Source organism: Asterias rubens, chromosome 12 (genome assembly GCF_902459465.1).
Source record: "Asterias rubens chromosome 12, eAstRub1.3, whole genome shotgun sequence".
NCBI classification, from domain to species: domain Eukaryota; kingdom Metazoa; phylum Echinodermata; class Asteroidea; order Forcipulatida; family Asteriidae; genus Asterias; species Asterias rubens.
The window spans coordinates 1,325,554-1,341,446 of NC_047073.1; the positions used below are offsets into that span (position 1 = coordinate 1,325,554).

The 15,893-nt window shown below is 39.2% G+C and overlaps 2 protein-coding genes across 3 annotated transcripts; both read right to left on the reverse strand.

Annotated features, from left to right (window-relative positions):
- Positions 1-1,267: 1,267 nt before the first annotated feature.
- Positions 1,268-9,206, reverse strand: LOC117297359. The gene is made up of 8 exons (XM_033780340.1): positions 8,860-9,206; positions 6,542-6,579; positions 6,176-6,229; positions 5,718-5,794; positions 4,199-4,394; positions 3,544-3,671; positions 2,997-3,144; positions 1,268-2,055 (listed from the first exon to the last, which is right to left on the reverse strand). The coding sequence occupies exons 1-8, from the start codon at positions 8,918-8,920 to the stop codon at positions 1,768-1,770; spliced, it is 990 nt and encodes a 329-aa protein (XP_033636231.1). The 5' UTR covers positions 8,921-9,206; the 3' UTR covers positions 1,268-1,767.
- A 686-nt stretch (positions 9,207-9,892) lies between these two features.
- Positions 9,893-15,425, reverse strand: LOC117297991 (selenoprotein Pb-like). Of its 2 annotated transcripts, XM_033781198.1 has the most exons (7): positions 15,226-15,425; positions 14,678-14,762; positions 13,823-14,066; positions 13,021-13,227; positions 12,263-12,536; positions 11,606-11,757; positions 9,893-11,424 (listed from the first exon to the last, which is right to left on the reverse strand). In XM_033781198.1, the coding sequence occupies exons 3-7, from the start codon at positions 14,038-14,040 to the stop codon at positions 11,391-11,393; spliced, it is 885 nt and encodes a 294-aa protein (XP_033637089.1). In that variant the 5' UTR covers positions 14,041-14,066; positions 14,678-14,762; positions 15,226-15,425; the 3' UTR covers positions 9,893-11,390. The 2 variants fall into 2 exon arrangements, with proteins under 2 accessions (XP_033637089.1, XP_033637088.1); XM_033781197.1 differs by lacking the exon at positions 14,678-14,762.
- Positions 15,426-15,893: the final 468 nt, after the last annotated feature.

Genomic DNA, 15,893 nt, shown 5'->3' on the forward strand with positions numbered 1-15,893 from the left:
CTTTATAACAAAAGAGGAATAGGGTCCACGGTTTGGGAAAGGTCCACCGTTTGAAAACGTGTACAAAACCAACGGGAGCTGTTGCAAAAAGGTTAGCGTATAAGATAGAAGAGGCAGCAAGGTTGCATTTACTGCACATTAATATGTGTGGGTGGGATGGGGTCGGAGTTGGGTTGGGGGGGGGGGAGGGTGGACGCCCCAAACGCTTGTCACCCCCACCCCCAAATTAGATCAACAAATTGCATACAATAAAGTTCGATACATCAAAAGCCCAGCTCAACTAAAAAAGCATCCTACCCTTGAAAAAATCACATCACAACAACTTGTTTTTAATTTTAGCCCCAGTGTGACAAGATTCACCTGTGACCTTGACCACACTAACAGTAACAAGGCTACGACTTGTAAAGAATAAAGAAAACATTTAGTTTTTATTAGGAGAAGAAAAACTTAAAAGAGGGTAGGCCTACGGACTGAAAATCCAACTCGCATGCAAAGGCTCTGGTCCGGGTATCGAACCGGGGTCCGCCGAGCTGTGAACGGCTGTGCACACCTGTCTTTTTTGCCCCCGGTGCAAATTTTTGTCAGAGTTCAGACGTTCATTTCTCTTCAATACAAGCTCAATATCAGTAATTGGTGTTCCTGTGCTGGCCTCAAATAATGAGGCAAAGTATAAAGTTCTATGCACAAAACAAAAAGGCAAATTTACTCACTTATAACTCGCCTTGCGTGAGACAGTACTCCAGTGACCATCACGGTGACCCCGGCCAGTGTCCGAGTTAGACGTCTTTTGGTTATGGTGTCTGTTGGCGTGGAACGCGATGTCATGTTTGGATGTGTTTTAAACACGCTAGCTCAAATTGTGCGCTAACTTCAAGTTTATTTAATGCGCAACCTCCTGATGAACACTCCATTTAGATCATTCCAGTATAGACTCTCTGGGGGAGTACCACGAGAGCTGTAGACATTGTTAAACTTATAAAAATATCAAACAACACGCGGTGCACCGCTGTGTCATGTGCTCGACTAACGCGGTTTGTTGTGACCCGCACGTGAGTTTACGTCCATTCAAAAAACCCGACACCGAACAATGTGAATTCGTATAGCCTACTCTGTGCGATAGCTGCATTAGCTGGCAAGTTTCCAAAATGTTGTAAGTTTCCAAACGCTTGTCACCCCACCCCAATTTAGATCAACAAATTGCATACAATAAAGTTCGATACATCAAAAGCCCAGCTCAACTAAAACATGCATTTCGCCCCCGACTGTAAATGTATACAGCACCGAGTAACAGTTTTTTAATTCACAAAGCAACAAAAACAACTTAATAAACCCAATTTATAGCAAACTATATCTACTTTAATATCATATTTAAAATCCTTATCACATTTGTTTCGATATTATATGTTGATACACAATGATATTAGGCCTACTAACTCTTTCTGGGGTTGAGTTTAGACGCCGATATCTTACATTTTTCTCTGAAGTTTCATTGCAAAAATGTACAAAAATGCATGCGAATAAACATTAACAATTCTTTCTTGGTTACAAATCCAATTAATGCAAAATGGCATAATAAAGAGTCAATCATCCACCTTTTTAGGACAGATTCAAATCAAACTCTTTTTAAAAGGTAATTAAAAGCTGATTTGTATTACATCTTTAAAAAAAATCAAATATTTATATTTTGAAGAGTAGGTGTGGTCGTTCTAGTTCTTCACTATTAGTAGTACTAAATTCTCCTTTGTTCCATTTTTCATACAAAAAATTCTAAAGACTCGTAGTCTTGTCTTCGGGCGTTTCTTCGTACGCTTGGTTAATGGCACCTTCCAGTGCAGCGGTAGCCTCTGCTTCGTGCTTGTCCTCGCCGGCAGGAGTGGCTTCTGACGCGGCAGTGTCTGCTGTCGGTGGTGTGGCGCCCTCTGGCATGACTTCCATGTATTCTGGGGGATTTGGCGGTGGTGGTGCGTCTGGATTCGGACTTTTGGTGACGTTGCCATTTTCTTCAACTGTTGCGTAGGTGATGCCAAGAGTAACCGCTATGTCTTGTTTGCTCGCCTATTAAAACAAAAAGAAAGAAAAACTTGAAAGTGTCTTCAGAGGGCGCTGTAATCCCAACTTGAAATACCAATCTAGACTTCATAAGATACGATAAACAGATCCCAACCTCCGTCCACAATAGCAAACTGATCCATGGATCAATCGACCCTTCGGGAAACGTCCTTTAAAGGAACATGCAGACCTGGACATTTCATCTAGAGAGCTAAGGGCAAGGCCAATTTCATTTTGCAAAGTGCACTTCCATTGACAAATAATGTTACAGAATTGGTAAGAAAACAAATCGTGAAGATCACAGATGTACATTATGGTCTAATGATGATTATAGTAGAAAAAAACCTTGAAATGTTCTGTCTAAAATGTCATATTATTTTATGAGAATTAAATAAAAATCAAATTAAGCTTGTAATCGCTCAGTGAGCGTTGTATTCATTTTTTCAATTCAAAATGCTCAATTTGGTATTTCACTATCTGTCTCGTGACCCATCAGATGGCCGATCGATCTCAAACTTTAAACAGGATTGTCAGTTTGAGTATTTTGGTGGATTGCATTAACTACCAGCAACCGTTTTGTAAGCAAAAATCACTTCTGTAATAAGTGTTCATTTGAAATAGTAAGGAGAACCAACGGCCAATAAGCCAAATGTAATACATACTTGGTAACAAGAAATGGAGAGCTTTAAATAGTACAGAACATTGCGAGAAACAGCCCTCTCTGAAGTAACATAGTTTTCAAGAGAGAGGAATTTGTTCACTGAAATAATAAGACTTCAGCTGAAGCCTTTCATCATGCATCTGAAAACACACAGACGAGTATTGCAACAAGATTGGTTTCTTTCACGGGTGTTATTTTATGCATATGTTGGAATACACCAAGTGAGGATGCTGGTCTTTGAAAATTCCCATAAACGTGTGAAGTGCCAAGATTAAGTTTCCCTCACCTGTACCCCAAACGAGGTTTGGTCCTCTCGATACATTTTGGCTGGCTTGTTGCCGTTTTCTGGGACACCGGCCTCTGGATCTATCTGCATGTCACTGTCTCCCATGACTGCCTTGCGAAGCTTCTCTTCGCTTGATGCACTCCATTGGCTACAAAAGGGGATCGCAGGGATACGAATTATGTAAAAGTTTCGTTTGATGGGGACTTTAAAATAGAAAATTTGACTTTTGAATGATGAAAAATACTATCGGCTATTTGGGGGGGACTTTTCTATGGGAGAGCGGGGTGGGCGAGGGGGGTTGGTTCTACCCACTATTTAGGGACTGCCACTATTAACATGGACGTAAAGGAACTTACACAATGGTGGAAACGGTAAACACGCATTTTGCAAGGGGACGGGGTGGGTGTGAAATTCCCTTACTTGCTCGCAATGGAACAAAATTGTTTATCCGAACGGTCACATGTAATATAATGAAATAAATCAAAGGGCAAATGTACCAGATTTGCTCAAATTATGGCCTTGTTAGGACAGTGTCAAACACACTTACCTTCGGATGTCTGAAGTTCCCAAGTAGATGAGAGCAACGACAACCACCAACCCGACATAGACGATGATCGCTAGAGCCCATGTAGGTAAAGGCAATTGATCCTCAATTCCAGGCTCCAAAGCGGTAATCTAAAAGCAAAACAATTACATTTTATTTATTTAAATCTTTGGACGTTAGGTTGGAACAATGACTGTCAATCTTATACAAAAGTTAAAACAAACTGTCATAGAATGATAGTGTTAAATAATCTACTCGTGATTGATTGATTGGCCAACTCAATCTTTTATGAACATGGTCTTGCTTCTAGGCTAGTTTCACCGTAAATTTACAAATAAAAAATAAATAAAAAACTGTCTGCAATCTGCATGAACTATTAAATCTGTTCTTTACTTTTTGCTTATTGAAAAACTTCTTCACCCCTTTTGTTCTTTATGGGGTCCGGGATGCCATTTTTATTTTCTGTACACCAAATTTACCACTGTCATAGTGAATGCTTTTTAATGTGGACATTTTGTTTTCTAAGTCGCGATTCAAAAAAGGGAATCCTTAAAGAAGCAGGATGGCAATTTTGATGTACAGAAGAAGAAAAAAAATTGCGTTAGGGATCGTTATTTCCCCTTCAACCCGATACGTTCTGTATGACGTCATTCATTACCTCATACTCCAGCATGTCCTCAATTTTGTCCTTGTTCATAGTCATCATGAGGTACAACTCCTTCGATCTGAAGGCAATCGGCATGACAACAGACTCGGTCGGGTTGGCAACGAAGAAATACACAGTCACTTCGTTTGTCTGGGAAACGCCAACTGAGGTGACGATGTTCACAGTGGTGACGACGATATGCCGCGGCCTGGGTACCAGACGGGAATATGGAAACCAATTTGGTGAACAGATTCATTGCAATGGGTGTAATCCATAGCAAGGCTGTGAGGTAAAACAGCCTGGCCCCTTTCCTTAATGTACAGTCACATAAAGTTTATGTATTGATGTATGTACGTGTAACATTACATGCTAGCATACAAGCTGAAAGGACAGCAGTTACTTTTATGGTGTGTGTATTTTGTATTAAAAAAAAAAAAAAAAAAAAAATAGTTTTGAAGAAACAAACACCATTGCTCTTTGTACTGTACACAACATAACTGACTCCCCACACAAACACGAGTTTATTTTCCCGGTGAATATTATATTGACTTTCAGCAAACATTGATTCTAGGTTGCGCCATGTTGACAAAGGGTTTAATAAAATGGTTTTACTGCCCAATACAAAGTGCACTTCGTGAGTGTAGAATCAAGTCTTAAAATGCATGTGAACAGCCGAAGTCCAGTTGCTTTTACAGAGACGTACGTGACACGAGTTGACGATTGGCGAACGTGTGTTTTATGTGTATTGCAAAAGGCACTGGGGTCGATTTCACAAAGAGTTAGGACTAGTCCTAACTTAGGACTAGTCCTTGGAGATATACAAATTGCATGGATAGTCCTAAGTTAGGACGAGTAACTGGTCCTAACTCGAGATAAGACTAGTCCTAACTCTTTGTGAAATCCACCCCTGGACACCTTTGGTAATAATTGTCATGCAAAGACCAGTATTCTCACTTGGTGTATCCCAACATGCATACAATATAACAAGTATGTGAAAACTAAGACTCAAAGGGTCGTCGAAGTTGAAAGAAAATAAGGGAAAAAATAACACTTTTTGCACAAATGTGTGTGTGCTTACAGATGCACGATAGAGGGCTTTAGGCCTTTGTGAATTTGATTGTTTTAGCGAGAGAAATTGTCTTTTTCTGAAAAACTTCAGAGGGAGCCGTTTCTCACAATGTTTTATACTATCAACAGCTCTCCATTGCTAATTACCAAGTGAGTTGTTACACTAACACTTATTTTGAGTAATAAACCAATAGGTGTCCAGTGCCTTCGAACAGTACGTTATGAAGCCCCTTTTCGGTTCTGCACCGGCCGCTGCAGTTCCCGCTTCTTGGGGTGGAAGGCAATATACCACTACGCCAACCCGATCAGAAAGGTCATTGGTCTATTGGTGCTAACGTCGACCATGCCTACTCGCCACGTTGATGCACATGACAGAGCTTTAACCCAGTGCACAATATTCTTGTTTTTCACACTACATTTAGTCTGGGCGGAGAGAAGCAATTATGGTAAAACCAATACTTACTCAACTTCTGTTATGACGTACTGATTAGAAATGTTGGCCATCACCATTTTCAGCTGATCTTGCATGTCGTCATCAAACTATTGAAAACAAGAAAATCCATCTGTTAGATATTGGCAGTCGTAAAAAGTTGTTTCAAGCTACACATTTTGAAATATAATAGCAACTAGACATAGCGTACTAAATGGGATCTTAATTGGAATGTAGGCTTGAGTATCATCCCTGGCTGGTAGAGCAGAAAGCACTACAGTTTATACGAGCTCCCCAACTTTACGAAGCAATTATGGTTAGGTGTCTTGCTTTAAGGGCATAATTTTCACGACCCGGACTCGAACCCACACTCTGCTGATCAAACACCAGAGCCTGAATCCGCATCGCTCTTTATTAACCGCTGGGCCATGACACGCCACGAATTACTGTCTCAAATTACTGTCTGGAATTACTGTTTGCTGGAGACGTACCTGGTTGCCAGACAGAACGATCCTTCCACCACCTGTTTCGGTGTATTCCACACACTGAGAAGTAAACAAGATATAACGCTCTTTGTTAGAGTTGCATAATAACTGGGTTTTAGTTTCAGAAAGCCATTGGGTAGGAAACAATACCGAACACAATAGAGCAAAAACACAAGCGGGAAGCTTAGAAGGTCTTTGTGCTTAAAGGCTCATGAAGTTGGGACCAAATAACAAATATATTGTTGAAATCAGAATACATCAAATGAATACAATATACAATCTAGAACCGGAAAGCGACACTATGCATTTTAGATTAATTATTACAATTTCTGTGTACGTCTTGCAACGTTTCAAACTGTCATCAAACCATACCTGTTCAGAAGTGAACGTGTCCAAACAGTCGGGCGCACCTGTAGGACAGAAAACGACAGAGCATATAACATAATCGTTAAAAGAATAATCATGTTTTAAACACAATTTCCTGCTAAGAAATAGCTAAAACAAATTCCTAAAAAAACCGTAGAACCCCCCCCCCCCATGACGCAAAAATACACTGCAAAAACTGGGGCGCAAAAATCGATGCCAAAGAGAGAGTCAAAATTAACATCAGTGGGTGTTGAACGAAATTTTTCTTCTATTTGAACACTCCATGGTGTAAAATGTGATTGTTTTTTTGACACCCATGGTGTTAATTTTAACACCCCAGTTTTTGTAGTTTACTGAGGGTCAACATCAGTGTTAATATGGGGTATAGAACAAGATATATTTTTCTCAGTCATTATTGTTTCCCATCATTGTGGTATTTATGCGTAGGCCCACCTCTAAATTAACCTGACATTAAAATTTGGTGCAAGGACTTTGTGATTTTGTTGTTCAAATAAATAGTAACACGAAATTATGTATTCTTATATCGTAGTCGACAGACTCAGCGACGCAGTGTTCATTTCTGTAGCTATTTCTATAAAAAAAATCTATGATACTTTTCCACGTTATACAAAATTGTTGAAATAGAAGACAATTAGTTAACTTAGCCTAAAGCACTTGTACTGTGAGTCAAAACAATGAGACACGCTTCAGTAAAGTATTGTTAACATAGAACGGGACCATTTAAGATACATAGTTTGGTATTGTGGAATCAAGACAAAAACCATCATCAACCTTTCTAATATTATTTGAAACGATATCGCATCAATCACAGTTTCATTTTAAAAACTTGATTACATATAAATTCCCCAGAAATACGTTTCTTTATAAACACGTTTCCAATGCATGCCTTCATGTACACAAACTAATACGCAATCTTATTGTTAACTATTTAGTGTTTGGGCCTAGGGTATAAAGGTTTGCGAACAAAAGAAACTTTCTCTACGTTGAATCTGAAGAATGTACTACCGTGGAAAGGCAGTTGAGGAATTGTAAAAACAAGTCGATAGTCTATTGTGAATTTGAACCTCAGGGCACGTCCTGGATTTTTGAAGAAGTTCATATATACGTTTTTTATAACATTTGAACAACTGGAATTCTGAATGTTATTGAAATCTCTGAATGCAAGGGATTTGTGAACATTCAATAGATGTTAACGAACAACTAAGAACTGCTTATGTGATTTTTTCATACCAACTCAAAGTGCATTTGGAAGAACCTGTGGCTATGATCTTACTCTTAAAAAAGGGTACAGCCGAAAATGTGCTGCCACTTTGACATGAACTCTGTATGCAACAGAGAAGCGAATGTGTTGCTAACTATACAAGAGAGAGCTTCTACAATAACCAGTTCCCGTTCCAACCTCACAATGGTTCAAGTAAGCTCAATGACTAAACCAAGATGGTTTGTACCATGTTCCCTTTCAGTAAATAGAGACACTTGGTTTTTGAAAACGAATTCATGAATTTACAAATTTCAAAATTTTAGAATGTTTTGCTTTTAGTGCAAGATGCGCAACTCATATCAACGAAACCCACACACTAAACAATATATATTTTCCTGACCAAGATACAAAACTAACTCATAAAATTGATATTGAACTCATTCCCAGCACACCCTTCTTTGTTGGTTTACAACCTCTCAAGCAAGAATATCATAAAATGACCACCGGAGTCATATAAAATGGCCACCGATGCCAAACAAAATGGCTATAGTGCTGTCATAAAAGAGCTTTGTCAGTTTGGTGTTATGTTCAATGCAGGCAGTATATTATACAATGTGTTTATTGGTCAAAGTGTAGTTTTGTTTGCACATGGAAAAAACATGAATAATAAAAGTGTTAAGGCGAATCTTTAAGAGGCGGAACCAAACAGTAATGTTCAAAAAGGGAGGCGACATCTCATGGACCTATATGCCTGGGAATAAAACTGATATGGTTTTTAGTGAAGTGAATTTTGATCGCTAGGCCTAATATTTACTTATCATGAGCAAAATTTTATCATGAGATTTATATGACCCGAGATTATGGAAAATAATGTTGTCACCCCACCCCATCCCATAAAGTCTTTCGGGCACAACGTAAACCCACAATGTAAGTAAAGATCGAGACATCAATAGCGGTTACAAGACTATAGTATGGACCTAAACATTTTCCTACAAACTGTGAAATAAAAAGAAGGGGTGGTTGACAATTAGTGTGCATTGCTACAACAAGCAAAATCAGTCATGGTTAAATTATAATAAATATAGTGAAGTTAATGACTTACCATTGACACCGTAGGACAGAAGTGCAAGAGCACACACTATCAACTCAACAGACCACTTCATGGCTGAGTTCTGCAGTTCTTCCGTCAGTAAAATTCAAGTTGCAAAAGATTATGTGCAAAGAAAGGGGATTGCCTGCAAAAAATCGACTCCCAAATGGTTTTGATCCGCACTGTTCTTGGTCTAGCAATGATCATAAAACCACACTGCAGCAACAGACTAATAACTTGACACGGTCACCGCTGAGATGTAATGATTACTGCATAGAGCTAGGACCCAGCTCTATGATTACTGTGACCCGGTTCTAGAGCTTCGCGTCAGCCGCAGTGTGCGCATGCAGTGCGCAGCTGCAGCAATGACTAGTCAAATGTTGACAAGGTGTTCGAGAGCAAACAACCCCGTGTGTGATTATTGAATATCAAGCAATCTTGGAATTAGATTAAGCCCGGTTTGTATACCTCAGCCAAAGGCAATCTGGTGAATAGGCATACAGCAGCAATATTTACTGCTTGTAGTGGCCGAGAGTTCATCTGAAGTGACCCCATAAAATGCTAAAGGCGCAGTCGCTTGGAAATAAAGTTCGTGTTATTCTGAGTCAACATAAAAGTCCTGGTATAGGAAAATGAAAAGATCACCACTTGACAGACTTAAAAGCATAACTCAAGGGTTCTTGTGGCTATGTAATTGGGGTGTGGGTTCGAATCATGGTCATGGCACTTGTGTCCCAAGTAAGATGCCTTACTCTAGTTGCTTCTCTTCACCCAGGTGTATTATTGGGTACCTGCGAGGGTAGAGTTTCATTTGGGGTTTGTAAAAGCCACAGCAGCCAGGGCTGTTTGTATTATGTGGTCGTTCTCTTCCCTACCCTTCCTAATTTCCATTTCTAGAAAGGGTCATGTTCTCCAGTTTGATAAGACCTTAAGAATGAAATACACAAACCGGTAGACACTTGGAAAGGGCATACCATTGGATCTTAGTTGGAGCAGCTTTGTTACTATACAATCAAAATGACAAAATAATAAACAAACTCTCCCCTCAATTTTGAATTACAATATTTTATTTTATTAAACAGTATTTAAAAACTGAATTAACATAGAAGAGCTTTCCTGAATAATGTTCACCCTTGAACAAGTTTTGTCACATCGAATGTTTGTTGTTGTATTATGTCCACCCAGGTTCTATGACTGTCGAATATATCACACAATTTGTGCCGCCATGTTGGACGGTTGAGCAAAAAGTGGTCATGAAGACAAATAAGTATGGAGTGCACATAATACAAATCGAACACAATCAGTCAAACAAAAACAGTTCAAAAATAAATAAATATTCAAGAATTAAAAGTAAACGTGTTACTCAAACAACAATCGTTAAAAAAATATATAACAAAATTAAAATAAAAAACATTAAAAGATACAATAATATTGATAAATGGACAGGGGTAACATATTTTTTTTTTCGCGCGAGACGATTCTCCGTTTAACCATAACCCATGAACCATGGAGGTTTCCTCCATGGTTTAACAAAAACTGTTAGGCTGGAATGAGCATGTTCAAGTTTAAAAACAAAATCTTGTTACTCGGATCTGTAAAAGTAGAATTTTAGGATTCACAGTTTGTTTTGCATTGAAGTTTTAATGTACAATGACATAGACCGAAGTGAACACATAAAACATAATGTAAGCAAAATGCACGATAGACTTTGGAGTTATCATCATAAACCAATTCCAAAATATACAATATTTCTTAAACTGTTCAAGGCAAACAATTATTTTTTTTTCTCCAGGAGACGCCAGCTGACTCTTCCATGCATTAACATGAAACATCCAGCATTAGATTCCGTTTGGATTTATCTAAATGCCTTCATCAATGAGCCCGTGAACGTTTCCTAGAAAAATCTACTCATGAATTGGAATTATCAACAGGGGGCGCTCTAGATCATCGGCCATTTTGAAAGAAAAAAATGGTCCGGATGAGGTGAGGCGTACGGAAGCCGTGAAAACAATGCATGTTCATGCTCACTTTGTCATCAAAAACATTTGAAACGATGGCAGGATGTCGTGGATGATTGACCAATAAGAAAAGTTGAAGTTGAATATTAAATGACTATCAAAATGTAAGATGTTGCATGACACTGTTTTTTTTCTTCATGAGACTGTTATTTCACAAACAACAGTTACTAATTGTTTGCCTCGAACTCAATTCACAACTTCTTATCTTGCACCCTCACCACAGAACTCGGCCACAGCCGGGTCTGTGGATCAGCTCTGTCAGGCACGTTGAGTCAACACCACACGGCCCTGGGATCAGCTAGCACACGGTTCCTCAACCGTCTCTAGCGCTTCAATCTCCCGGTCTGCTGTGGCGTTGGATCAGCATCAGCTACCGCAGACCTGGTTGCTCTGCTCCGGGCGAACCTCTCCATCAGCGAGGAAGGTCTTCGTTCCGGGGAGCCGGGTCGCGGCTCAGCATCAGCATCAGGTATCCTTGATGCCCTGATCACGAAGCTCACGACACGTGGCGATGTCGTGGTCATGTCATTTCGCACGAGGATAATTTTCATCGTGATGGCTGTTTTGGGATAACAAAAAAAAGAAAGAAATGTGAAACTAATTAGTGAACGAACTTACAGATAACGATACAAGATTGGAAATTAAACTTTATCGCAACTGCAAATTGAGTTAATTAATATGCTGTGATTGTTTGTGAAATACGCCATTTCCCGTCAAAAGCTTATTCGTTTTGTTTGTACCTGTGGTGTTTGACAAGATGCCTGTATCTCCTTTTCTGCGCCTCTCTGGTTTTATTGGCTTTGTTTGTCTTCTCTTCGTCGCCTGTACTTGGAATGTCCAGCTCAACTTCACTTGATGTATTTGTGGTCGAGTTTAAGGCTGGGGCTTCCACCTGTACAAAGAGGACAACGTAAGGCATTAACTTTAGGAGTGCAAAAACAAAAACACACACATTAATTTAAAGGCACTGGACACTATTGGTAATTGTCAAATACCAGTCTTCTTACTTGGTGTATCTCAACATACACTTAAAATTACAAACCTGTGAAAACTTGAGCTCGATTATCGTCAGAGTTGCGAGATAACTATGAAAGGACAAAAATACCAACCCCAATGACAAGTATGTTATAAATGTAGGCAACATACTAGAGAAAATAGTGAAAAACCGACTACACATTTTGCATTAAATTGATTCAAAGACAAACATGAATAAAACGCTCACTGAGCGGTAATACTACAAACGGGGAATTAGTTTGATTTGTTTCTCACCAAATATGGAAATTCAGACAAATATATTTCATGGGATAATTTCAACTATCATCATCATTATTAGACCTTGTAAGTTTTATGTCAATCTACAAATAATGTAATGTTACTTTAAAATATTAGTTACATACGTTTTCAACCAAAGTGTTGTTGTTCACTTCGGTGTTGTTTCCAACAATGGTGTTATTTCCAACCACGGTGTTATTTGCAGCTGTACTGTTGGTGTTTTCTACACTGCTATTGGTGTTTCCATCCATGGTCCCGTTGCCCGAGTTCCATACAGGCACAGGGAGTGTGCAGTTACACGGATCAGCCCCGTAATGGGTTGACCTGATTGCCATTCCAACGTGTGGCCAGTCTAAAAAGCTGTATGGCATCCGTAGGTGATACGTCAGGTAACCACACCTGGGGGTAAATGAAGATGTACATCAGTAAGATACAAAGAGAAATACTAACTGGAAATTTGTAGTTAAAAGTAAGCTTCGCGCGAAATTCTACACACTTTAAAAGTTAACGTCAGAACTGACCCAGCAGGTCCCATGGTATCTGACCTATGACCAGACCCAAAAGTCTTAAATTGAGAGTTTACTCGATTAACTCAGATTTCCCAGACTGTACACTACGTAATATTTGCAACATAATGACGTCGTATATAGCCATTTCCCATCATCCAAGGGAGAAACACACTGTTTGTTATTCTCTGCCTTGTAAAATAGCTTTGTTTATTGGTTACTCCTTTAAAACATTCTGTTTGTACTGTTTTCATGAAGTATGGAAATAAACGCAAATTTGAATTGAATTGAACTGAACTGAATAGTTGAAAAGTGACCATACTATTCGTTCATCACCAGAATAAACTTTTCCCGCCAAGCTCCAACCCAGTCCTTACCTATCATAGACCAGCATGTCATCCTTAGCACCATTCAGTGTCTCCCATATAGTACTAGCAGCGAACCAATCCTCATAGACCGGGAACGATACCCTACTATGGAGGTAAGAGGAAAGCAATCGGGACCACCAATCTCCAGCGTTGACCACCATGAAATTGACGTCATCCACGCCTTCCTCCACCAGTTCAAGTCGCAGTTCTTCGAGCCTAGAATGAGAAGTACAACTTGTAGGTTAGTACAACAGAAAAATCATAAGGGAGTCAGGCAAGAAATTGAAACCGACGTAACAAAATTAACGAAAAGTCACAAAACTGTTAGTGCACAGCATAAGATCTGCCTCACATTATTGATGTAATGTACGGTATGTGTACATACAATCTGCTTTGTTGTTTAGATTTTGTTCTATGATTTTTACGCCACGCGTTTCAATAAATTTTTGTATGCATGTTTTGCAAAGGCGAAGCAAAAACAGATAGCCACAGTTTGAAATAATATAGTGTTCAACAGAATATTCAAAATTGTGTTGATTGGAAACATAGCAAACAATCCCGGGACGTGTTTTATCAAATTGAAAGGTGAACTTGGTCACAATAACTTTTTTTTAACACGATTGAGCCGTCCATGTCAACCAGTTATTCATCATAAAAAGACGAGCTTTCGAAACGTCGAGACCACACCGGCTCTTCTCAGAGCCAACACTCACACAAACGAGATTTACACATGGTTTTACCCGCAAGTTTAAACTTTATTTCTAGTTTCTTAAACAAGCTTCAAACAACACTCAGTTATTTATCAACTCACTTTGATGCCTGCGACAGACAGAAGGGTCAGCTAGCTTGCAATAGCGCCACCACCGTCACATTTCCCCTCCCTTGAAGCATGGGATTCACTTCTCCCGATGTCCATGATGGTGGTGTGACGCACCTTAGCTCTGAATCGAATGGGTCGTTATCACCAGCAATGGCCAGATGGACCATGCAGAGTAGGGCCGCTAGGAGCGACCCCCTCAGGTCACCCATGTTAGGACGTGTTAGGCCTGCTGGGTCTGGGAACAAAGGGAAAGAAACATTGTGTATAGGCCCGTTGTCTTATTTAGCTCATGCTTAGCTTAAAAACGAAAAAAAAAAAAAAAACGAAAAGAAAAAAAAAAACGAAAAAAAACAACAAAGGAACAGTCTGAACTGTCTTAAAGACACTGGACACCATTGGTTATTGCCAAAGACTAGTCTTCTCACTTGCTGCATCTCAACATATGCATAAAATAACAAACCTGTGAAAATTTGAGCTCAATCGGTCGTTGCGAGATAATAATGAAAGAAAAAAACACCATTGCCACACGGAGTTGTGTGCTTTCAGATGCTTGATTTCGAGACCTCAAATTCTAAATCCGAGATCTCGAAATCAAATTCGTGGAAAATTACATCTTTCTCGAAAACTACTCCACTTCAGAGGGAGCCGTTTCTCACAATGTTTTATACTATCAACCCCTCCCCATTACTCGTTACCAAGACAGGTTTTATGCTAATCATTATTTTGAGTAATTACCAATAGTGTCTACTGCCTTTAAAGGCAATACCTGTGGCTTTTTGAACCGTTCCATTGTTTCTATCAAATATAAATGCAGATAGGCCTATAATAATATACAATCAAACTAACCTGTGAAAATTCTACTTCAAAAGGTGATAGAGTTTTTGCGATATCGCAAGCAGTCCGGAGTGGTATGTCATGTAGGAAGAGTAATCTGTAATGGGAATACACACTCTGAGAAACGTTTCTGCCAGTTACGTTTCTCTTACAACTTAGAAATTTGGGGGATAAAAACTATACTTTAAAGTGAACTTCATTCTCACACTGCTTAATACTATCGAAAGCTGTTGTATAACTTCTAACCAATAAGTTTGTATTGCCATTAATTTTAGGAGCGATTACCAATCGCTTACCTTCCCTTTAACCAATACAAAAGTAGGCCTACCTAGGTTAAAGAAAAAAATAACAGCGGAGGACTGCAAAATTTAACCAACATACATGTATACAACGATAACCACGCACTTGCAAAATGCGTTTGTTCGCTTAACACACACGCCCCCCGTCTGTAAAATCCACACACATCGCAACTTCACACCACTTTACAGAACCTGCTGAACTATAGTTGAACACTTAAAGGTGTATTTTCCCCTACAGCAGTTAAAAGAAAACAAACTTACCACAGACAGGCCAAATCCAAAGTCTTGGAAGATCCAAGAACTATAAGAAGAGAACCAACGATTCAAATTATTGACTGCAGTGTTTCACCAGTGAGAAACGAAATACTCAATCCACCAAACCGATTGTTATACCCTCTACCCAAACACTGCTATCAGTTTATAGACATTTCTACCAGCAGCTGAAGGTTTCACCAATAACTAATTTGCACACAATGGGTTCGAACTCCAATAACCCATGGTCAGGGTGACGACCCGTTCACTCACTTCAGTGTGGTATATGAATATTCATGAAGTTAGTGACGCTCGTAAAACTATTGTACGTAAAGCTCGAACTTGCACTTCATTTACCGTTTCCTTATTCCTTCATCCGATCAAACATATTACCATTTCACACACAGTAACCTAAACCCTACATATGAAAATGTACATAATACTTCTACCGACATTTTTTTCTGAGCTAAAGTTTACGCCACGCAATGAATATTCATCCCGCACACAATGGTGTGAATATAGCAAACCTCCGAACGGGATACAGGATCACACAGATCACGTAAAAATAAACATGATACATTAAATCTGGCCAAATGATTCCAAGGTGCGATTAAAGGGTAGTAATACATTGTAAAAGTATATTATATTCGTCACAAAGTACACTTTACATAATAGGC